Source organism: Haliotis asinina, chromosome 2, assembly GCF_037392515.1.
Source record: "Haliotis asinina isolate JCU_RB_2024 chromosome 2, JCU_Hal_asi_v2, whole genome shotgun sequence".
In the NCBI taxonomy this organism is placed as follows: domain Eukaryota; kingdom Metazoa; phylum Mollusca; class Gastropoda; order Lepetellida; family Haliotidae; genus Haliotis; species Haliotis asinina.
In genome coordinates, this window is record NC_090281.1 from 101,186,832 (window position 1) to 101,213,180 (window position 26,349).

General features: G+C 44.2%; 1 protein-coding gene across 1 annotated transcript in view; it reads right to left on the reverse strand.

Annotated features, from left to right (window-relative positions):
• The window catches only part of LOC137274707 (neurochondrin-like), a 91,248-nt gene that overhangs the window by 17,018 nt on the left and 47,881 nt on the right, over positions 1–26,349 (reverse strand). The window contains exons 6-12 of the mRNA XM_067808057.1: positions 23,195–23,322; positions 20,807–20,866; positions 20,271–20,346; positions 19,627–19,796; positions 18,428–18,616; positions 9,387–9,505; positions 8,322–8,781 (exon numbers count right to left, since the gene is read on the reverse strand). Coding sequence (XP_067664158.1) covers positions 8,322–8,781; positions 9,387–9,505; positions 18,428–18,616; positions 19,627–19,796; positions 20,271–20,346; positions 20,807–20,866; positions 23,195–23,322 — 1,202 coding nt within the window. The remainder of the gene's footprint in view (positions 1–8,321; positions 8,782–9,386; positions 9,506–18,427; positions 18,617–19,626; positions 19,797–20,270; positions 20,347–20,806; positions 20,867–23,194; positions 23,323–26,349) is intronic.

Consider the following 26,349-nt stretch of genomic DNA (forward strand, 5'->3'; position numbering starts at 1 on the left):
GCTGTGATAATCGCCGCCGTCACTGGAGCCAACAACATACCATATTTGTGGTACAGCCCGCAGCTGATAGAGCTCACGGCGTGTTCGATAAAAGGGTCTTTATCTAGGTCCTCCCACAGGTAAAGTCGGCGCTCTGGTGGAATGGGAAGGAATTGTGATACAATACCGGTGTATATCTGGGTCATAGCCGATCCTATTGTCTTTGTCATTTCTGCTCCGAGCCGGGACTCGTATCTAGCGTACAGCTTATCGATTTCTTCGGCTGATATTTTGTGAATTTTATCCGGGGTGTAGTCTCCAAAGTAATGTTTGGCTTTACCACCAACAGCCAACGCCACCAGTTTCTCTCGCTTGTCATCAGTGGGGCCTGCGGGCGACAATTGTTCGAGCAATTCCTCACACTCCATCTTATAATATAACAAGTAAGATTTAGTTTTAACTATATAATACCCGATACAAACAAAACACAGAGAAATGAAAGTTAAGTTGCACACGACAAATACTTCAAATATCATAGCTATGCTTAGCATTTGCTTAGCTTTGCTTAGCTTTGCTTAGCTTTTACTTAGCTTTGCTTAGCAAACTATATATGCTACTGGTTGGTCGGTTTTTAGAACGAGCTTAGCGTGTTTAGTTTCAGCGAGCTGTTTCTTCACCCGTTCCCGTTCTAATTTACTCATCACATCGTTCTCTCTCAAACACTCCTCGAACGAATCCCTGTCCTTGCAGTGAAATAAGGCCACCCATCGCGTCTGCTCCCTGAGGTCCTTCAACACCGAGTTGAACTTCTGCGTTAGCACCCAGACGCTGTGATTTGCATGCCGGCCGGAGAAGGCCAGGTACGATAGCATGTCTCTCTTTTTTGTTATCTCGCGATTAGCGCTGCAGTCGTCCAGTATAAACAGCGTCGGTTCCCCTTTAAATTTCTCGTGAAGAGCTTTCAACCAGTCCTGCAGGCGTGTTCCAGGGTCGATTTTGTGTACGTCCGGGTCCGTCATCACCCAAGGTCGCGCGTACGTTTTATTCATGCCCAGAGTAGGGCACATGATAACGATGTTATCGAACACATCCTTGTAGTAACCCTCCAACATATCCAACACGAAAACGGTCTTCCCACAGCCAGTCTGCCCGCATATGATAGCGCAGTGTGGGTCAGTGGGGAGGTGGGGTAGTGGGGACTGTTTATTGTTGGGGGGTGTGGGGGGGTACCCCCCATCAGTAGATGGCTTGCACGAATCTCCCATTGTCTATATTAAGTTGCGCGTCCATAATTACGTACAGATATAATTTCAACTTACCAGCGGTTTGGGCCTTCTTAGTAATCTGGATGGTTATCCCTTCGCTACCGTTATCTATACGGCGCCCGCTACCGTGCAGTTTATCATCATCCGTGGATCGCATGTCCAACCATAGGGCGTACTTGGTGGTCAGGTATTCACCGATCTGCACGGAGCCGAGGTCCAGGTCCTTTGTTATGTAATCCCCCACTGGTAGCTTTTTTATCTCATCCCACTGCTGGTGTGGTCTCATACCATGACTGAACAGTTGGTTGGGCACGCCCTCGATGGTAACTTCCACCTTTTCAATCTCGGGGTTGAAAAACTTTTCGCTGTCCCTCCGGAATGGATCGTAATCCTCCACGGGGACGACCAGGATACCTTTCATCGATCGCGCCGGCACGTTCAGGTTGATATTCCACACAGTGTCGCTCTTATCTCGCACGACTGATCTATGCCTCAGTACACGATCGTACAGTATAGCCATCTTCCCAGAGTACTGACTTCGAACCTGCCTGGCCAGCTCCGGGCTAGTGACCATGTCGAACTCCAGAGAGATGTTGTCTATGGCATAACTGGCCTCATCACCGTTCGGTGTACGCACTACTTTGCTATAGTCGTTAAACGTGAGCTCGTATTCGAGCCTATCACCCAGCGCGGCCTGGTAAAATGGCGCGTGTCCCGTGAGCAACTCGAAGTCGAGCGGCACGCAGAATCGATTCCCGTATGCTAGAGCGATGGCCTTTTCACCGTCCGATAGCTTGTCTTGCTGGTCTGTCGTGAAGACGTATCCTATGCGCGCCCGGGTTGATTTGCTGATACCCTGGTACACATCATTGACTCGTTCTCTCTCGCTTTTCCAGAGATCCTTGTAGCAGTGAAACACGTCGCTGTCGTCGATGCTCAGTACCTCGTTACCGCTGATCTTGACGGTCGTTTTCTTGATGATAGCTCGACCCACGTTCCGCACTAGCTCGCGTTTGTCGTTGTCGGAGGTCAACGTGATATTGAACGCCAGTCGAACAGTGCCTGGTACGATGAGGTCATTCTCACCAAGGTTTGGAAATCTAACCAGCAGAGTTTGGTTCTGGTCTATCTTGCTGGGATTGTTGGTGATGGTCACCGACTGTCGCACGGCTCTGGCACCTAATGGCTCTCTCAATTTTCTGAAAGGATCTAATTTTCTACCGTACATTGTTATATATAAATAAAATATATTTAAATACTAATGGATGAAGACATAGATATGACGGAGATGTCGGGCGCTAGTGCCCAGGCATTCGATGATGAGCAGGAGACCTCATTTACTAGTTCACCATTGAGCCAAGAACTCTTGGAAACAACGGTAAATGATTATTACAAAAGTTTAAAAAGCGATAAAAACTACGTTGAACCCCAGGGTATATACCATAAGAATTTTTTTGTTGATACAAAGGGTGTTCTACGTCTTAAGTCTGCCCCAGGGGTTGACCTCTTTAACAAGATCAATAAAAAACCACTGGCCTTGTCAACTCTAGCCAGCCGCAATGGTGGTGCTGAATTTATCCGTGAACATCTAAACATGCGTGATTACGGTGGTGCAATACCTAAGACCGTTAAAGAAGATCTGCAAGCTACCAGATCCCACCTCACCACTATAGATGAAATGACGCCAGAGCGTGCTACAGAAGCCTCGGACAGCATAGAAAAACTGTTGAGCACCTACTGGGACAAACCATTACCGGGATTTGACTTTCCGGTAAGGGAACTGCGCGGCTTAGATGAAGCCGTGAAACGCGTGCGTGGAGAACTCGTGAACAACATGGGGAAACTGAACGAAATCGACGAGCACATCGCTAGGGAAAAAACCAAACTCACCGAAACTGACGACGATGATATGAAGCGTCGCATCAATGAACGAATACGTGATTTAGAAGACGAGAGACGTACACGATTGGAAGCCGCTTCCTCGAATCGTGAACATCTTCGATCCCAGATCAGTCGCATTCGGGAAACAATCGATAGAATACTGAATGAGGATACAACTTTAGCCAACAAGATTCGGATATTATTCCGGGAGCAAGGGGTCACCATCGCCAGCATTCTGACTGCATTGGGTTTCATTATATCAACCTTGGTGGTGTCACTGGTGGGGGGTGCCCCTACACCCCCAAGTGCCGGCGGAGGGGGAACTCCAACAGGTGGTGGTGTTAAAGACTGGATTAAAAAACTCGGGGAAGGCCTAGCTAAACTGGCTGGTAAAGCCGCCGAAGCCCTTCCCGGCATACTGGGTAGCATCGTCTCGTGGTTGTTGAGCGCTCTGTCTAAAACTGCCATGTGGCTCAGTCAAAACCTGTGGGCAGCCATCGTCGCCGTGGCGGGTCTGGTGTACGTAGCGGCTAAGAAATCTTTAACCAAATAAGTCCCAAAGCTACCCCACCAATCACTAAGGCTGTTTTATTATCAATATGCTGTTGATAGGTGGTGGAAACCCCCACACCCCCAGGGGGTACCTCCACATGAATTTTAGGCTCCGGTGGTGGCGCCACTATACCTTTTTCACGTGGTTGGATGTGTGGGATATGTGGGGTGTTAATATCGGGGTTGATACCCAACTTTTGGTCCGCCGTGGCTATAACTATTTTGTTGTTATAACCCACCACTTTTTTTATTCTCAGTTGCATATCACTCGGAGCCATGTATAACCCCACGCCGAACACGTAATTGACTTTCGATCTGGCGTATTCTAACACATTTTGGTAACGGTCGATGGCCCTCGGGAGATCAACTGGAGAATTGATAGCATCCTCAACGTTGGAAACGAATTGTGTCTGAGCGTCGTAAGCAGTTCCCTTACCGAGGATGTTAGAACGCGTCATCGACTGCGCACCCAACACCGCCCACACGTACGTTCGAATCGAGTCGTTCAAGCGTATTGTACCAGCACGAGTGAATCCTTTCGATGTTTTTGAGATCATTTTAGTCCAGGCTGTGGCTGCATCAGGACTGGTTTGCTTTATACAACTGACATGGATCTTTTCATTCGTTGTGGGGCCTGTAAATGTATGCCGGTTTGGGTTGTATGAACCATCTTTAGAACCGGCATAATATTTTCCGGACCTGTAGAAGTACACGAGAACTATACCGAGACCATGGTTCACACCAGGAAGGCGAAAGTCTTTATTCGTTGGAATCTCAAACTCCCCACAAATACGTTCATAAGCGCGTCTATCATAGGGGTTATTCGTCATACTCCACGCTTTATCTTGGGGAAGAGGAGCACTTATTTCCTTCAATATTCGTCTCGTTTGATAATAAATATGAAACAAAACAACCGCCTTACTCAGTTCGTCTATACCATAGTCTGGTGTCACACCCGACCCTGTCGTCGCACACCACACAGCAAAGTTGAGTTGGTTCTGCCAAAACTGCATTGGGTTTTGATTCCAGTTTACCACCGCCTGCGCGTTATTAACGGACACGACATACTTTTCAAAGATATCAATAAAGGTTGTTTTAAACCCCGTACCATCTGCATTCACCACGATTTTCAAGTGTGCTAAATCCATATTATATTATATAATTCATATATTATAATATGTACATAACACTTCCAGGAATAACGAGCGGTGAGGCCGTTCAGCTGACGCACGCGATCGATAACACGTCAGGTCAACTCGAAGTCGCACTCTGCGATATCACCTACCTACCGCAATGGACTAACATTAATATCAGCAACAATAAGCTGTTCGTCAGTGGAACTCGCAGTCAGATAACTGACGGCTACTACAGCGTGTGCTCTCTAAACGACGAGGTCTTCAAACCCCTGGGAGCCGAACTCAAGATGAACGACTCAAACGGCACAGTGGTGTTAATCAACAACGGAAGAACCTCCTTAAGGCTAGGCCGACCATTAGCGAGGATACTCGGTATGTCTCCTGACGAGATAAAACCAACAACAACCGTCACAGGCACGAAGTTACCCGACCTAGTACCGTACCGAGAGCTGTATATTCATCTCAGTCAGGTGAGCACAACGTATAACATTCAAGGAGGTCACCCTTCCACTATACTGAGAGCAGTGCCGGTGAAAACTGAGAAATTCAACGACGGTAGAACCGAGTCATTTTCACCACGGCAGTATAAGAGATTAACCCAGGGCAACATACCTGAGCTGACAATATCGGTGTTAGATATAAATCATAATCCTGTAAATATAGGATACCTCAGCTTAACGCTTCACGTAACATGACCAGCGCACAAGGGCCCGGAGTGAAAAAATGCGTCAATATCGGGATCTCCGACCTCGGAGACACACGCGGTTTCGACGCTCCCGGAGTAGATGGTAAATCGTATGCCTTGCAACTGAAAAACAACATTTACAAACGCGTTGAAATCCCCTCCGGTGGAGCCCTAAGTGATATGATAGATACCACAGGAGCAACAGCCAACACTAAGTACACCCTCGTCAACACCGGTGATGACAACTGGAGAATATACCCATCATTCGGAGGTAAACTGTTCGACTTAGACGATTTTGAGAGCACTACCGTCGTCAAAAACAAACCATATATGCTCGTCTTCACCGAAGATGATAAGTGGGTGTTGTTACCCGATAACAAATGGTTTCTCAATATTAGTCTCGTCTCCCCTTACGTGTTCACGGATAACAAAGACAACCACCTAAACAAAGTCGTGAACAATGGAACCCTGCTCGTGGCTTACGTCCCAACTCAGAGACGTAGCATAGTCGTCAGCCCAGTCAACACTATAGCAGCCCACATGCTATCGAGTAAACCAGCCATACAAAACGTGAAATTGCAGTTGGTGTCTGAATTCGAAGGCGTGGTCAAGATACTAGAAAGTCTACCGGCAAACTCAACACTATTCATCAAAGTCTACCTAGGGGAACCATCGGTGAATGATGTCGAGATCGTGAAGGGGATCAAACTCGGGTGGGTGAAACGACACCAGTATCAAGTTTGCAACGTTTACGTGCGGGTGGGTGTCGACTCCAAGACCAGTCTGCAGGGGGTCAACGTGATCGTAGAAAACAAGATATCACTAATCAATATCTTCCTGCCTGACAACATACACTTCATGGGTATGAAGTTAACCCCTGAATTATTATCAGAAAACCAGTTGGAAATTATATCGTAATAATATAATAATGACCAGTCATCATCCCAACACTACGCTTAACGACCTGGGGGATACGGAGGGATTCGATCAGCCTGGTGAGGAAGATGAATTATACATCCTACACTTCAAAGACAACGTGTACAGACGGGTGCCGTTACCAGATTTAAAAGAGCCCAAATGGCTGATCAACTTAACACTCGCCTCACCTTATATCACATTAGACGCAGATACGGGGTATACCACTAAGATTAGGAACAACGGTATCTGGCCCGGGGATTTCATTCCGGAGAGGGGATTACGCATGGTAACTATTTGGGACAGGAAAAAAAATGGGTTAAATACTAGGTCAAACAATAAATTAACATTTAGTAATCCAAATAAAAGAATATTAATCCCTTTCACACTCATCATAGAAGTCTTCTTTGAGTTAGACAATGAAAACACCTCAAGAGTACACCAAATTTTACCCGGGGTGTCAATACACTGGTCTAAAGAACACATACACCAATATTGCTGTATTATTATACAACAGGAGACCACCTGGGGTTCTATAAACCGCTTAATAAACCTCAGTGGGGTTTTTATTACAACAGGAGAGTCTATTAGCCTCTCACCTATTATCATTGGTAATAATCTAACCCTTGTAGACTTCAAATACATTGAAGGACTATTAACTGAAACCCAATTAAAATATCTTTCAAAATATATATTATAGGATGGGTCTGTACCCAGTCGTAGAGGAAGTAGCGAAGACGCTGGAAACCGTAGATGGGTTCCGCTTGAGGCAGTTATGTGATGTGAAACGCCAACTAGAACAAGACCGTGACACGCGGAAAGCACTATGTAAGAAGTACAATAGAGCTTTCAATATCGTGGACGGGGCTGACACTACCCTTATGGCAACCAGCATGGGACTAGGGGCGGCAGGTGTTGGGTTGTTAACCACCATCGTGGCTGCACCTATAGTGCTAGGTATTGAAATAACGGCTGGGGTGACAGGGTTGGTAGGGTTGGCGCTTAAGTTAGTATCACGCAGACTTAATCGTAAGGCATTGAAACACGATGAGATCAGGGTTCTGGCTGAAGCAAAGCTGAACACAGTTAGTGAGCGTATTTCCACGGCACTCTCTGACAGTAAGATCTCAGAAGAGGAGTTTCGTTCAATCCTATCTGAACTCACAAAATATAACGGAATGAAACAAGATATTCGGTCCAAGTCTCGTAAGTCTGCTATCAGCGAGGATGAGAAAAAAAAGTACATAGAACAGGGGATACAAAAAGCCCAACAAGCCTTTATTACGAACACAAAAGAGATCATAGGCGGTTCACGTTAAACTGTTTCCTCGATATAAACATGACATAACCGTAAGCGAGCCACCGATCCTATATGGTCGGTCAAAACTTACAACATAGATAAAGTGGATATGAAAGCCGACGAACCTAACTTGTACTACTTGAGGGATGGGCCGGGTAGGGGGTTTGTAAGAGAAGAATTATTGATCGTACCGTACGGCACAGTGTTACCGCCTGCCAAGTCACGGTAAACGTGATGGCGTGGCTTTGTAGTAGGGGCAATAATAGCAAGAGCTAATGGTCCCACCAAAGCCTCATTTAGTAAATGAGGCTTTTTAGAGGGGTTTTTGAAAAGTGTTTTCGGACTGTCATTCCCTATACTACTAGTGACCTGAAAGTTACCTTAGCAATAAATGACCTGAATATTATTGCAGCAATAAATTACTTGAACATTTACTTGGCAATGAATGACCTGAAGTTGATTGGGTGTCAACACTTTGGTAATGAGTAATCTAACATTACCTTTGCAATAAATGACCCACGTATGAAAATTGTAAAGAACTGACTGAATATTAGAACTGTAATAAATGACCAGAACATGACCTTGAAATTGAATGACCTTGGTGTTACCTTAGTATCTAGGTCATCTCTGTTGTCTAGAAAGTACATCATCTGTTGACGGAAATACTCCAGCAGAAACATGTGAATGCCTTCACCCAATAAGATAGTCCGTGACTTGTCTTCCGCTGTAAGGTGACAGAGACCAGGAAGGAGGAACCGCACCAGATCCACACCACAGCACTGGTCTACGCTGGAACACTGGTCCATACCAGGACACTGGGGGCTGTCTGCACTCAATACAGGATGTCCTACACCCTCTGTAGTAGCTGAGTTGAGCGGGTCAGATGTCTGACCTTGACCTTCAGAACATGCTGCATGATCCACATCTGTGTTCTCCGCTTTGACCTTCTCAGCAACTGCCTGCTGTGTCTCGATGTGAGCATGAGAATCCAGTTTCAGACTGTCTAGACTGTGCTCCGTCTCTAATATCTCTTCCTGCTTTCCTTGAGAACTTTGCACCTGAGCCTTGCTGAAATGCATTGAAAATAAATGGACTGCTTCCATAATGCTTGGTATGTTGTCTTCCACTGTAGTCGATTTCCATCCAACATCAACATCTCACCAGGTACCATGCAATCAGTTACCATGTAATCAGTTACCATGTAATCAGTTACCATGCCATGTAATCAGTTACCATGTAATCAGTTACCATGTAATCAGCTACCATGTAATCAGCTACCATGCAATCAGTTACCATGTAATCAGTTACCATGTAATCAGTTACCATGCCATGTAATCAGTTACCATGTAATCAGTTACCATGTAATCAGTTACCATGTAATCAGCTACCATGTAATCAGCTGCCATGTAATCAGCTACCATGTAATCAGCTGCCATGTAATAAGCTACCATGTAATCAATTACCAAACCTTACTCCCGGATTACTCTTCACACTAACTGGGAGCCTATGTTAATCCAGGCAATCAATCACTATGTCTTACTCAACATCTATGACTATTTTTGGCATTTATTATCCAACATTGGTCTGGCCTCATGTGTGATAACCTGAACAAATGTAACTGATCACAAAAACTGCTTGTGGGCAGGTGTTATGTCATTATGACTGGACATTACCATATGTGTAGAAGGAATGGAAGCAGACTGTAAATCTCCTCACGTAGTGCTGATGTCTCCTCTGCAAGCCATGCCCCAAGCACCCGTACAGATGCTGTCACCAGTAGGGACGCCGTGGACTACAAGAGATGTGTTAGCAAGTTATCTTCTGTATGAAGACATCCAGACATCTCAGGGCCTGAAATCATCACTTTACCTAGCAATTCACATACATGTCATATGAGCAGTCAGAATACAGTCTGTTACTTAACATCGACATCAGTATCTTAAACAGTGTACAAACCGCCATTGCAGGTCCACTACTTTCAGTGTCTGTTCCTCTGTACACATCCCCAATGCGAGTACACTACCTACAGTGTCTGTCCCTCTTCACACACACCCACTGCAAGTCCACTACCTTCAGTGTCTGTCCCTCTTCACACACACCCACTGCAAGTCCACTACCTTCAGTGTCTGTCTCTCTTCACACACACCCACTGCAAGTCCACTACCTCCAGTGTCTGTCCCACTTCACACACACCCATTGCAGGTCTATCACTTTCAGTGTCTGTCCCCCTTCACACACCCCTTATGCAGGTCCAGTACATTCAGTGTCTGTCCTACTTCACACACACCCACTGCATGTCCACTACTTCCAGTGTCTGTCCCTCTTCACACACACACACTGCAAGTCCACTACCTTCAGTGTCTGTCCCTCTTCACACACACCCACTGCAAGTCCAGTACATTCAGTGTCTGTCCTACTTCACACACAGCCACTGCATGTCCACTACTTCCAGTGTCTGTCCCTCTTCACACAACCCCCACTGCAAGTCCACTACTTTCAGTGTCTGTCCCTCTTTATCACTTCCCCATTGCAGGTCCACTGCCTTCAGGGTCTGTCCTTCTTCACACACCCCAATTGCAAACTCTGAAAAACAGACACAACACGTCTGCCTTCACACAAACCCACAGCAGTCGGTTATTTGCTGTAGGCTTGCCTGTTCATTAGACTAAACAAATGTCTAAATGCAAGCTGGGTCACACAGTGACGCACAACTAGATAGATTAGAAAGAACTCAAAAAACAGTAAAAGGGTCCGTTTGTAGCCACAGTCCCCAAAGGGAGAATTATTAAGAAAGATGGATGTTGTTGCAATTCTCCCTTGGGGGACTGCTTCGGTGCTCTTTCTCTCACTGTGAGAGTGCCCCGCTCAGAAAGGCACTTTACAGAGACCCAACTGATATGATCATGATCCCTTGCTCACGAAAGTTGCCAGGGCCCCTTGTCCCTTGCGTCACGAAACTGAGCAAGAGAGTCAATCCGAGGCAACAGCGGGATACGAACCTATAATGCACAGCTGCGCTACTGTACACAATAAGCCTGCACCTCAACCAATTGAACTACTCAGCACCGAGAGCAATAATCTCGGTTTAACGGGTCTATCCTGTGCTATCAACACTGTGATCACGTGATAGGTCTATGGCAACGAGACGCAATGCATAGCACGATCGATAAAGTGCTGGGTCACACATTATCAGTATTCATGTGCTATGTTCAGAGTAACTAGATCAATTATGGGTTGTGTCGTATTCTTGTCTTATCGTGTCATTTAGGTAGCTGGATATACATGTATGTAAACTATCAACAATGGATTCAGTCATAAAATACTCTTTGAAGACATCTTCATTAATAACAATAGTCAATTGATAGATGCCGTGCTCTAATTCCATTATTAATATAGATGTGAATAAATCTCTAATAGTGTGAGTCTAAAAACTATTTCAACTACTCTCTATAATAAGGTGGTGGTGCGGAGGCTTGCAGTCGGCTGTTCACAGGGGTGTGGTGACTTGCAGTCGGCTGTCCACAAGACTCCTCTATATAAATTTCAGCGAAACAGTTTAACGTGTATCTTATATTATACCACTGGTTTTCCTGATAAATGCCTGTTGGGTTTGTTGTATCCCCTGTTTTATATATTTTTTTTCTATTCCTCGCTTATAGAATATGTTTTATGAACTTTCGATCTAATTTCACTTTTCATTTTGTTGTATTTTTCTAGTTCACCTATTATCAAACGAAACTTATCTTCTGAGATTTTATTATAATTGAGTGCGGTTTGAGACATGATCTTCTATCGTGTATAACTTTGATACAGAAAGTATTCTAATTTCATCATGTTTCTTTGCTTTACAATTCAATTTCCGGTATACGAATTTAAACACCGACCCAGCTGTTCCTGTCACTATAGCTGCTCATTCAAGTCCAAACACCACAGGTGTGGCTACGACTGTTTTCAACAACCCAACTCCTACAGCCCCTAATCCCATGCTAACTGCCATTAGGGTGGTAACAGCACCATCTATGTAGTTTAAAGCTCTATTGCTCTACTTTTTATGTAGTGATGCCCGAGTATCGCGCTCTTGTTCTAGCTGACGTTTTATTTCACATATCTGTTTCAGTCAAAATCTGTCTGCACTTCCTTTAATATTTCCTTCTTCATCTATGGCTGGATACAGCCCCATTCTATTTGTCTATAATACAGTTTATAAATTAGTTTTTAAATAACTGCTTTCTAGTTTTTTTATTGGTAAATTTTAAGCCTATAAGGTTTTTGTTATGTAGGAAAATGGACGAGATAGAAATAGGTATGAGTAAATGCCTAAGGCCATAAGCTCCATCGAGGCTTATTGATTGTGGATAGCTAAATGGTGGTGGATCGCCGTGTCTTATTATGATTCGACAACATATTCTCATGCTTTTTTTTGCAAAATTATTCTACGACAATCTAAAAGTGTTGTTGGACTGGTGGGACTCCCTGAGAGATATACATCTATAATTAGTGTTGTGTGTGGTTTCAAAGCATATGAACTCGTAACATAACCATTTTGGTCATTGTATATACCGACAAGGTCTAAATGGGCATTCGAGTCGATTGGGGCTTACATGTTGCCGCCAGTGTGATCTGGTATTGGTAACACTTGTATAGAATTATCTTGTAAGGGTTTAAAGGACACGAGAAAGACACCATTGTCGATAATTTTTTAAACGAAAATATTATCATTAAAACTGATATAAAGGTTGGTTAGCATTATTTTAATTATCCATTCAAACTCCATTGAATGTGCTAGTGGCATTTGTTTGTATACTCTATCTTTGAAGTATAATAGGTACGGGGTGTCTTCCTCACCAGGTAAATTGAACCCATTTGCATCTCCTAGATCACCAAGTGTTACATTGGATACCATTGTTTATATAATACTGTTGGAAAATAGTTTCCAATTGTTTTTCTGATAATGTCTCATGTATGAACTTTAAACTAATAAAACTGATGTGCTTGGTTAGAAAAATCTTGGTTAGTGTTACAGTGTCTTCCACTATCACTGTGACATCTTGCAAACTGGTGTGTGAAACACCCCCCACCCGTACGTAAATTGAGCAAATGCGACCCTGGTGTTAAAAAAACATCAGAGTTTGATTCCTTTCACGATCTCAATAATGCTCTGCGGTGGTTCACCTAGGAAGACTTGTATGGCCAGCGTGGTATTATCCGAGAGACTTTCTAGGAGGGTGGTTACACCATCGAATTCAGTAACTGCAACTGCAATTCCGCAGTCCCCCAGGTTTGGAATTATGGAATTAGCTCTGGAACTTTCGTACCATTGACGATATTGCCAGGGGATACATAAGCTGGATTCATCCCTATCATATTCGCCAACTGTTCAATGATTCCCACCATTTCTTTTCCTTTCGTGTCATCAAACATCACTTTTCCGTTTGAGTCAATTATTTTAAGTTCACCTCCTGTGGGTTTGAAGATTTCATCACTGAGAAAACACACGCTTTAGTTACCATCCTCTATTGTGTGTATAGGATAACTGATGTTAATCTTATTAATTTTTTTTATTTTGTTGATGTTTGTCCATCGTGGGTAGTAGGTGATATTGCATAATACTATTTCGCAGTGGCCAGATGTGTTATCAATAGCGTGTTTAAGTTGAATGGACTCACCGTTTATTATATCCATAATGTACATATTAAAATTTAAATTATATACAATAATAATATGCATAAACCTGAAGTAAGTTTTCCTAAAACCAACACCATAAACGCCTCCGACTTCACACACATGAAAATCTTGGTTGATGCAGATGGTTCGTATTTCAGAGCCAGATTCATGGATGTGTTTGAACATAATGGGTTTTCTGTCATGAACTTGAAAATGGTACACGCATGGTTTAACAACCCAATGCAGTTCTGGCAGAATCAATTCAATTTCGCTGTGTGGTGTGCGACGACTGGATGTGGCTTGACGTTGACAGATATTAGACGTGATGAACTGAGTAAATCTGTGTTTGCATTTCATGTGTACTACCATATCAGACGTATTCTCAAAGAAATAAGCGCACAAATACCTCAGGATAAGGCATGGAATGCAATAAACAATCCGTACGATATATGGGCATACAAATGAGTTTGTAACGAAGTCGGTGTTGATACGAATATGAACCCCCTTTTCCGGGACCGAATCATGGATTAGGAATTCCTATCATTAACAATCAGTCTCTCCAGGAAGCCAGCTACGATGTGGTTAAAAAATGGAGATATAAGTCGTATCACTTCTTTAGAACAAACGAGTGGGATGACCGTTACTTGGCTTTTGACGACAGCAAGGATTACCACGTTTGGAGGTTCAAACAAGGACAAGGTGGTGACTGGAAAAAATTCATGCTAGATATGTCGAAAGGAAACACTTGCGCCAGTGTTATCCGTTTAAACGATTCGATTAGAACGTACATATGGGTTATTCTTGGCGCTCTATTCTCCAGCATCATAGGTAAGGGAACCGATGCACAGAAACAGTTCGTGGTTAATATTGAGGATGTTACTGCATCACCAGTAGATCTACCTAGTTCTATAAAACGATACCAGAACACATTAAAATACACCAGGTCAAAAGTCACTACATGTTCGGTGTGCTATTTTACATGCCTCCGAGCAACATCCGAGAATCAATGAAATATCGGGATACAACAATGACATTATCATCGCCACAGCAGAAAGTTATGTGTTAATGTCGACATAAACATATCACACTTACCACCACCAACCAGGCTGTCCGCAAGATCCCTCATTGTGGCAACACCATTGTAGTTAAACCAGTGGGTTTGGGGGGCACCCCCACCGGGCAGGTCAGCCCCACAGTGCATGCAGCCAACCAGCAACATATCAATCGTAAAACAGTGCTGGCCGTCGGAGGTTTCATCGCCTGCTTGTGCCTTATTTGGTGAAGTGGGGGAACCCCCCACACCCCCTAGTTGGGGGAACCCACCACTAAGCCCCTACAACATACACCAGCCCAGCCTTTGCGACGATGAATGCCCACAGATTTTGACCAAGCCACATGGCAGTTTTACCAAGCGCGCTCTGCAACCACGACACAATACTACCTATGATACTGGGCAGGGCTTTTAGCAGCAACTTTAGCCTGGGTTTCCCCGAGCTTCATACCCAGCGATAGATACAGCTGTAAATTACGATAGTGAACAATATACTTTGTTTTATTATTTATCAAATTCGGTACCATTTTTTCCACATTTGCTAGTGGTCCATTCATCAGGTTATGTTGGTACTCAGACATCCAGTCGGGATTAACCTTAAAACGTTCAGGAGCGAGTGGATAGCTGTTAGGAGATTGATGTAATTCTATGGGGTACTCTAAGTTCACTTCTAGGATATAACCCTTATTAGAATCCAGTGGTATACTCATGACATCCCCGTAGGGTAAAGCCCCACACACCATGCACTCAAACCCACCAGTTGGTAGATATTGACACATAGCCCAGCCGTACAGGTTGTCAGCATCAAGGTAGATTAGATGGTTTGTAGGTTTATTAGGGGTATAACCTTCCACATACCTGTTGTTTGCTTTAGCATAATGTTTCGATACCATAGAAATACCCCCACGTAACCCTTTGTCAACAAACAGATGCATATCGTAATCTGTGAATAATTCTAACTTCACACCTGTTTTCTTCAGTAAGGCATCCCATGATAGCTCAGGGCTCGAATAATACCATACCATATAATGCCCAACCCATATTGTTTCGAACATGTTTTTCTGAATATCTCAAACACATCTGCCAGCAACCACACATCTTTTTCAAAATATGAATCATGGTAATCACCTAGGCTCTTACAGCCCAGTTGTTCCCATACAATTTTCGCATGTTTGTAATCGTCTTGTGAGACAGATGCGTCTGACAGCTTGCTATAGAAGCGGTCAATGGGAGGTAACTCTGTCTCATCAAACTTAGACCAGTCATCCATATATTCATAGGGGTAAATACCCTTACGTAGCAGCAAAGCTCTAGTTTTCTCTTCTATGTATCCATTAGTTATAGCTGAGTCGTCTGGGTTATTAGCATTTACGGAACTGTCTAGAGGCAACAACTTAAACTGAACACTATCTATGAATCTCAACCCATTTAGCGAAAAGGATATATATCTCTCCATATTGTTCGGGATACAGGATATGTTGCCTTCTACCTTTGAAATAGCTTGCATAATCAAGTGTGAATCATACCCTCATAAATTGTGAAACACCACTGGGATATGAATAAGCTTTGGGTATATTTTCAACTTTGGTTTACACTCACTGTGAGCTGCACCTCTGTATTTCCATGTCACATGACATTCATGAGGTTTACATCATACATGACAATGTGTGCTTTTGATGTGAGCCACATCTGCTTGGGTCATACGCACTGGTGTTATGTTGCGTAAGTTTCCCTTGATTTCCTCCTCCTCCTGTTGTAAAGCCTTGAGAAATGTCCCAGCCGTGCCTGGGCCTCTATAAATGAGGGGAGGGATAGTTTGGCCATTACAACAAATGACCACATACCCAAACCTACACGTTTCGTGTTCTTGAACTTTCTGCGTGAAACTATTGTCAGGTGATGGAGCCATTGTATCGATTGGTTTAATGATAGCTTCGAAGTCGGTGTAGATCATGTATGGTACTGGCATTTGATATTTGTGTTTGATGAATTTCAATATATTATTGATTTCTCTCAGCATATCTATTCGTATGGCTGTCTCCCCTACACCTAGGCAATCATCCCTGTGTGAATCTAGTAGGTCAGCCCTTGAAAATCCATGAAGGCATCTGAGCAGTTGAAATGTGTTATCGGTGTGTAGTGACATTGTTTCACCTTCTTGCATTAGAAATACATTAGCTGTTTTTCTACCCTCCTTATACAATAAAGGACTTATCCTGTGGACTATGAGTTTATTCCCTTCATGCCCGAATATGTTTATAGCCAAATCTGGATTCTGTTTTTCTATTTTTGTGCACTGGGAGATAGGGGTTGGTTCATCTATACCATCACAAATAATGCAATCATCTACCGGATAACTCGAAAGTCTGCATAGATTTATCTTAGCTGGAAATTTGACAATCCTTAACGATATCCTCATGCACTTTTCCCCTTGAATATTTGGAATAATAATCGTAGCATGTTTGTCTGTGAAATATTTAGGGGTTGGTAAATGTTTCCCTCCTCTCAACGGTTTATAGTTTGCTATATCCAGGCAGATCATATCAACAACCAAACCCCCTATTAGTGTAACGTTCGAGTGCTTCTCTAATCTTTTTGAATGATCTGTCAATAGAATAGTATCTGATTGTGTGGTAACTTCCTGATTAACTCTGAAGTAAACAATAGTGTATTCAGTTGCCCCACTCACCTGTTGTTTCTCTAGTGTCATCTTAAACGTGATCTGAAATTTAACACCTCTTAAATCTTCCAGTTCTTCTTCTACTTTCTGAAATACCAATTGTTTTATATGCCCAAAGTTTATATTTCTTTGAACTTCCATCTTCCACCCTCTCAAATATTTTCCCATAACATGCTCAGTAGGTGTGAATTGTGATTCTATAGGGGCTTCTTCCTTTAGTAATTTCAATGAGCTCAAACTTCCTCATATGTGAATAGCCTCTCATTCCGCGCTCCTTGATTAGTTCTTTCACAGTAGGGCTGGGTTTATGTTTTACCCCTAATAAAGTTAGTAGCTCTGAGTTTCTCATATGAGAATACCCCTGCATACCACTCACATACTGTAGCCATGATACAGGGTTCATACTAAATGCGAATCATTTCCATTTCCCTAATTGGTTGTCACTTTATCTATCGACCAACTCTCCTTAGCCAGTATCGATTGATTCACATTTAGACATTTGTTTAGTCTAGTGACTAGGCAAGAACACAGCAGTCGGCCGCCTGCTGTGGGTTTGTGTGAAGGCAGACGGGTAGTTTTTCAGAGTTTGTGAAAATGGGGGTCTAGATCATGTTATTGATATTATATAACTTATATATTTGATATGATTTAGAAGCCCCACTATTAATACTACTCCACTACTTTCAGTGTCTGTCCCTCTTCACACACCCACCCGTGAAGGTCCCGGGGTAGAATAGGCCTTCAGCAACCCATGCTTGCCATGAAAGGCGACTCAGCTTTTCGTAAGAGGCGACTAACGGGATCGGGTGGTCAGGCTCGCTGACTTGGTTGACACATGTCATCGGTTCCCAATTCGATTATTTACAGACCGCCGCCATATAGCTGTAATATTGCTGAGTGTGGCGTAAAACTAAACTCACTCACTCACTCACTCTTCACACACCCCCATTGCAGGTCCACTAACTTCAGTGTCTATCCTTCTTAACACACTCCTAATGCAGGTCCACTACCTCCAGTGTCTGTCACTCTTCACACACCCCTACTATAGGTCCACTGCCTTCAGTGTTTGTTTGTCTTCACACACCTCTACTACAGGTCCACTACCTCCAGTATCTGTCCGTCTTCACACATCCCTACTACAGGTCCACTGCCTCCAGTGGCTGTCCTTCTTGACAAACCCACACTACAGGTCCACTAACCCCAGTGTCTGTCCCGCTTTACACACCCCTACCACAGGTCCACTACCTTCAGTGTTTGTCTCTCTTCACACACCCCTAATGCAGGTCCATTTTCTGTCCCTGTCCATACCTACGACCTACCATCTGTATCTGTTGTTGTGAGACCTGTGACAAGAAGAAGATAACACTGTTGAATGCACCAAGCATGGCAGAGTGAAGCTGTAGCACCTGCTTCTTCTCCAGCCCCAAGGACATACCGGCAGTCATGTGACCAATGATGTTCTCCAGGAGGCCATAACATGAACACACCACACCAGCTTTTCTCTTCACCTGCAATGATATAATGGTTACAACCATACACCTGGAATATTGATGACATGCTCTAGAGACATCTACATATCAACATGAGAAATGCTCTACAGACATCTTCACATCAACATGAGACACCCTGAAGAGACATCTCCACATCAACATGAGACACCCTATAGAGTGATTGAGTGAGTGAGTGAATTTAGTTATACGCCGCACTCAGCAATATACCAGCTAAATGGCGGTGGACTGTAAATAATCAAGTCTGGACCAGACAATCCAGTGACCAACAACATGAGCATCAATCTGCGCAAATGGGAACTGATGACACGTGTCAACCAAGTCAGCAAGTCTGACCACCCGATCATGTTAGTCGCATCTTACGACAAGCAGAGTCGCCTTTTATAACAAACATGGGTTGCTGAAGGCCTATTCTACACCAGGTGAGTGAGTGAGTGAGTGAGTGAGTGAGTGAGTTTAGTTTTATGTCGCACTTAGCAACATTCCAGCTATATGGCGACGGTCTGTAAATAATAGAGTCTGGACCAGACAATCCAGTGATCAACAACATGAGCATCGATCTGCGCAATGGGGAACCGATGACATGTGTCAACCAAGTCAGCTAGTCTGACCACCCAATCCCGTTAGTCGCCTCTTACGACAAGCATAGTCACCTTTAATGGCAAGCATGGGTTGCTGAAGGCCTATTCTACCCCGGGACCTTCACGGGTCTCTAACCCAGGACCTTCACGGGTCACCCTGTAGAGACATCTCCACATCTCCACATCAACATGAGACACCCTGTAGAGGCATCTCCACATCAACAGGAGACACCCTGTAGAGGCATCTCCACATCAACATGAGACACCCTGTAGAGACATCTCCATGTCGACATGAGACATCCTGTAGAGACATCTACACGGACATATGGGACATCCTCAAAAAATATCTCAACATCTACTTGTTATATCCTCTAGAACCACTCCTTCATACTACATTATGTTGCACCCTGAAATTAAAGGGTAACATACCTCTTCAATTCGCCCATCTTCAAGCACCATCCTAACCTCTATACAGGCCATGTGAGTAATTAGCAGGAGCATCTTCAGGTCATCAGTAACGGGTGGCAGGAGACAGGCCACACCTTGACAGCCTACCAAGGCAGCCACAAGACACAGCGTGGAGTCTCTCAGTCTACTGTCTGAAACACCAACACATTCACATCTAAACTACATGGAGCCAGTCACATGCACCATAATCTCTCTCGGTCCACTGTCTGAAACACTAATACATTCAGATCTACACTACATGGAGGGAGTCACATACAGCATGGAGTCTGTCAGTCCACTGTCTGAAACGCTAATACATTCAGATCTAGACTACACTGGAGTTAGTCACATACAGGAGAGTCTCTATCAGTCTACTGTCTGAAACACTAATACACACAGATCTACACTACATGGAGGGAGTCACATACAGCATGGAGTCTCTCAGCCCACTGTCTGAAACACTAATACATTCAGATCTAGACTACACTGGAGTTAGTCACATACAGGAGAGTCTCTATCAGTCTACTGTCTGAAACACTAATACACACAGATCTACACTACATGGAGGCAGTCACCTACAGCATGGAGTCTTTGATCTGAATGTACTGCAATAAAGAAGGGCATACCGAGTTTACTTCTAATGATACTGAAAATCTCCAACACCAGATCCTGTAACCATGGTGATTTGTGCTCATCTTCTTCCTGTAACATCAACAGTTAACATCATGTGATGAACTGTTTAGCATTGATATACTGAACATACTTAACCCAATACAATAGTGATATACTGACCCCAATACAATAGTGATATACTGACCTCAATACAACAGCGATATACTGACCCGAATACAACAGTGATATACTGAATAAGACAGTGATATACTGACCCCAGTACAACAGTGATATACAGAGCCTAACACAGCATTGATATACTGAACACATTTAACCAAATACAGTAGTGATATACTGACCCCAATACAACAGTGAAATACTGATTCCAATACAATAGTGATATACTCAGCCCAATTGAACAGTGATCTACTGAACCTAACACAACTGGGATATTCAGAACCAATTCATGTAGTGATACAATGAAAACATCTAAACAGTAATACATCAAAACTAGTTCCTCCTGATGTACTGAACCCAAACAGATTCCTACCTTCTCTACTGTGGACAACACAAACGTCAGGATTTCACCAATCTTAAACTTGGTGGCATCCTGAAAGAGAAAATCATATGTATAGAACAAATTTCACATGTTGAACAAATTTGTAGTGTGTGGATTTCTGTGGTGGATCAGAATGGATCTGTGTAGATTGGTGTGGATCAGTGTAGTGGATCAATGTGGTGAATCTGTGTGGTTGATCAGTGTGACGGATCAGTGGTAGGATCTATGTGGTGGATCAGTGTGGTGGGTGAGTGTGGTGGATCTGTGAGGTGGATCAGTTTGGATCTGAGTAGATTGTGTGAATCTGCATGGTGGATCAGTGTAGTGGATCTGTGTGGTGGACCTATGTGGCAGATCAGTGGTAGGATCTGTGAGGTGGATCTTATGTGGTGGATCAGTGTGGTGGACCTGTGTGGTGGATCAGTATGGATCAGTGTGGATCAGTTTACATTTGTGTGTATCTGTGTGGATTTGTGTGGTGGACCACAGTGGAGATGTGTAGATTTGAGTGTACAAATGTGGTGGATCAGTGAGGATCTGTGTGGTGAATCTGTGTAGATCTGGAAGGATCTGTGTTGAGGTTTCTTCCATCTGTGTGGATCTGTTTAGATCTGTATGGGGCTGTGTGTTTCTGTGTTGATCTATGCAGAACTGTGTGGTTTTGTATAAATCTGGAGGAACCTGAGCGGATTTGTGTGCACCTGTGTGGATCTGTAGGGACCTGTGTGAATCTGTGTGGGTCTGTAGGGACTTCTGTTCGTCTCTAAGGACCTGAGTGGGTCTGTAGGGATTTGTGTGCACCAGTGTACGGGCCTGTGTAGGTCTGCAGGGACCTGTGTGGGTCTGCATTTGTGCAATTCTGTGGGTCTATAGGGACTCATGTTGGATCTGTGTGAGTCTGTAGGGACCATGTCCATGTGTAGGGAGTGTCAATCTGTGTGAGTCTGTACGGACCATGTCCGTGTGTAGGGAGTGTCAATCTGTGTGAGTCTGTAGGGACCATGTCCATGTGTAGTGAGTGTCAATCTGTGTGAGTCTGTAGGGACCATGTCCATGTGTAGGGAGAGTCAATCTGTGTGAGTCTGTAGGGACCATGTCCATGTGTAGTGAGTGTCAATCTGTGTGAGTCTGTAGGGACCATGTCCATGTGTAGGGAGTGTCAATCTGTGTGAGTCTGTAGGGACCATGTCCATGTGTAGGGAGTGTCAATCTGTGTGAGTCTGTAGGGACCATGTCCATGTGTAGTGAGTGTCAATCTGTGTGAGTCTGTAGGGACCATGTCCATGTGTAGGGAGTGTCAATCTGTGTGAGTCTGTAGGGACCATGTCCATGTGTAGGGAGCGTCAATCTGTGTGAGTCTGTAGGGACCACGTCCATGTGTAGGGAGCGTCAATCTGTGTGAGTCTGTAGGGACCACGTCCATGTGTAGGGAGTGTCAATCTGTGTGAGTCTGTAGGGACCACGTCCATGTGTAGGGAGTGTCAATCTGTGTGAGTCTGTAGGGACCACGTCCATGTGTAGGGAGTGTCAATCTGTGTGAGTCTGTAGGGACCATGTCCATGTGTAGGGAGTGTCAATCTGAGTGAGTCTGTAGGGACCATGTCCATGTGTTGGGAGTGTTAATCTGTGTGAGTCTGTAGGGACCATGTCCATGTGTAGGGACCAGTGCCAATCTGTGTGAGTCTGTAGGGACCAGTGCCAATCTGTGTGAGTCTGTAGGGACCAGTGCCAATCTGCTTGAGTCTGTAGGGACCAGTGCCAATCTGTGTGAGTCTGTAGGGACCAGTGCCAATCTGTGTGAGTCTGTAGGGGCCAGTGCCAATCTGTGTGAGTCTGTAGGGGCCAGTGCCAATATGTTTGAGTCTGTAGGGGCCAGTGTCAATCTATGTGAGTCTGTAGGGGCCAGTGTCAATCTGTGTGAGTCTGTAGGGGCCAATCTGTGTGAGTCTGTAGGGGCCAGTGTCAATATGTGTGAGTCTGTAGGGGCCAGTGTCAATATGTGTGAGTCTGTAGGTGACTGAGTGAGTGAGATTACGTTTACGCCACACTCAGCAATATTCCAGCTATATGGCAGCAGTCTGTAAATAATCGAGTCTAGACCAGACAATCCAGTGATCATCAGCATGAGCATCGATCTGCACAACTGGGAACTGACAACATGTGTCAATCAATTCAGTGAATCTGACCACCCAATCCCATTAGTCACCTCTTACAATAAGCATAGTCGCCTTTTACGGCAAGCAGGGGTTACTGAAGGCCTATTCTATCACATACTTTCAAGGGTCGAGTGTGTAGTGATCAGTGTGGATCTGTATAGACCAGTGTCAATTTGTGTGTGGCTGTTCTGACCTGTGTCGCTCTGAGTGGAACTTCATGTACCTTTAATGTCTTGAATCTGGAGATCAGACACTGCAGCAGTTTCTGAGCAATCCCTGGGTACCCAGCCCATACACCAGCCCTCTCCCACCTCAGCAGCTCCACAATAAGATCACAGGCCTTCTCATGACCTGTAGAATACAGGTACATCCTACATAGTGGGAAGACAGATGACCTGAAGAACACGGGCACATCCTACATAGTGGGAAGACAGATGACCTCCAGAATGCAGGCACATCCTACATAGTGGGAAGACAGATGACCTGCAGAACACAGGCATACCCTACATAGTGTGAAGACGGATGACCTGCAGAACACAGGCACATCCTACATAGTGGGAAGACATATGACCTGCAGTACATAGGCACATTCTTTCTAGTGGGAATATGCATGACCTGCAACACACAGTCATATGGTACAAGGGGGACACATCACCTGCAACACACAGTTATATGGTACATGGGGGACAAATGACCTGAGGAACACAGTCATATGGTACATGGGGACAAATGACCTGAACACACACAGTCATATGGTACATGGGGGACACATGGCTTGAGGAACACAGTCATATGGTACATGGGGGACACATGGACTGAGGAACAGTCATATGGTACATGGGGGACACATGGCCTGAGGAACACAGTCATATGGTACATGGGGACAAATGACCTGAACACACACAGTCATATGGTACATGGGGGACACATGGTCTGAGGAACACAGTCATATGGTACATGGGGGACACATGGCTTGAGGAACACAGTCATATGGTACATGGGGGACACATGGACTGAGGAACAGTCATATGGTACATGGGGGACACATGGCCTGAGGAACACAGTCATATGGTACATGGGGACAAATGACCTGAACACACACAGTCATATGGTACATGGGGGACACATGGTCTGAGGAACACAGTCATATGGTACATGGGGGACACATGGCTTGAGGAACACAGTCATATGGTACATGGGGGACACATGGACTGAGGAACAGTCATATGGTACATGGGGGACACATGGCCTGAGGAACACAGTCATATGGTACATGGGGACAAATGACCTGAACACACACAGTCATATGGTACATGGGGGACACATGGTCTGAGGAACACAGTCATATGGTACATGGGGGACACATGGACTGAGGAACAGTCATATGGTACATGGGGGACACATGGACTGAGGAACAGTCATATGGTACATGGGGGACACATGGACTGAGGAACAGTCATATGGTACATGGGGGACACATGGACTGAGGAACACAGTCATATGGTACATGGGGGACACATGGACTGAGGAATGCAGTCACATGGTACACGGGGACACATGGCAGGAGGAAGACAGTCACATGGTACATGGGGGACACATGGACTGAGGAATGCGGTGATATGGTACATGGGAAACGGTCACACTGTCGTGTGGTACATGGTTGATGACCTGGGGCACACAGTCATATGGTACATGGGGGACACATGGCAGGAGGAAGACAGTCACATGGTACATGGGGGACACATGGACTGAGGAATGCTGTGATATGGTACATGGGAGACAGTCACATTGTCGTGTGGTTCATGGTTGATGAGTCAGATGGTACACATATGAACTATCTCATTCTATGACATGGTGAATGGAAGGTATTTTAGATACTTATTATTAACAAAACTGTAATTTTCTTATTAAAATTCTATATTTATCCTGACTCATGTTTATTACGCTTTTCTCCTCCTTCTATCCAAACATAGTGGACCACTTGAATCCCTTGAAGTTCCCTTTTTTGAAGAGGTAAAATCATTACTCACCCACAACTAGCCTCACTTGTGCACTTTGATGTGCAGTCACATGACATGCCATGCTCCTCACTCTCTCCCCCAGAGTAGCATAATTAATGGTGGCACGAGATCATATATTAATATCACTAACAAAGATCTAGACCCTTTCCCAGAAAACTTTACCCATAATTGACACGATCCATCTCTAAGGGTCTAGATCTTTGTTAATGATATTAATCAGTCGTTTAATTAATGGTGGTCTCGTGCCACCATTAATTATACTACTCCCAGTCCAGAGTGTCATGAGAGGGGAGGATGGGAGGGTTGACCTCATGAGTCAGGATAAGCATAAAATATCCATTTTAATCAGAAAATTACATATTTTTCCTTATCCTGACTCATGCTTAGTATGTTTGACGAAATCAGTGGTGGGTCATGCCTCATCCTGGATTCTCTGGTGTCATGTATTTAACATCCTGTAAACTCCCATGGGAACTTGTGAAAACGTCACTGTAGACTAGCAAACTTTCACCTTTCATTCTGTATCTTGGGGGGACAATTGCCAATTGCCAAAAACTTTTCCCCAAAAGTTTATTAATGACATCTTCCTGTGTTTTTCAGATATACTAGGGTCCTACTAGTTGTCTTATAGCAACTTCATCAATTGACACATGTGCCAAGTACAAGTATAGCATACAAGTACAGTGATATAATCACTCATGCTAGTCTGTTCTGAGGCGTGCGCATGGACTCTCAACCATTTTACTCCTCGGAGTGTATTGGCATCAAGTCACGTGATAAAAAAAGGTGAGATTTTTTCAGTGACTTTTAGGGACTGTTAGTTGTTATGCTACAAATAGTGGATCAAATTAGTGAATGCCAGCGATATCTTCGGTAGAGATATCTCTGAGGTAGTGGCTGGCAAACTCCATATTGGATTTCCAAAAGGAGCCCCCCTGTCTAGTTGTTGTGGAGCAGTTCCCATGTAAAGCAAGTGTTCAGGCTATGGCTCATGCTTTATGTGGGTTGGAGGCTTGTGGTGGCACAAAGCTGGCTGCTTTATATAAAATAACGGGTCTCATCCACCCCAGTATAGTAGGCAAGGATAAATCTTGCGTGTCATTTGTAACAAGGACTGTAGACAGTGCTGGGATATGAAATTGTCTGTCGGGTTTCCTGGCAACTGACTTTTAGCAATACAATTTCATCTGAACCCAAGGTGCATGTTATCTCAGTGCGCTGTTTTCTCATAGCCTGTTCGCGCATAATCCAGTACATGTATTTCTGATATCCTGACGGCTGTTGCTAGGGCAACCAAACACATTGTTTTCTGTGTTAGCATATCCAAGGATGTCCAATCTAGAGGCTCATAAGCGTT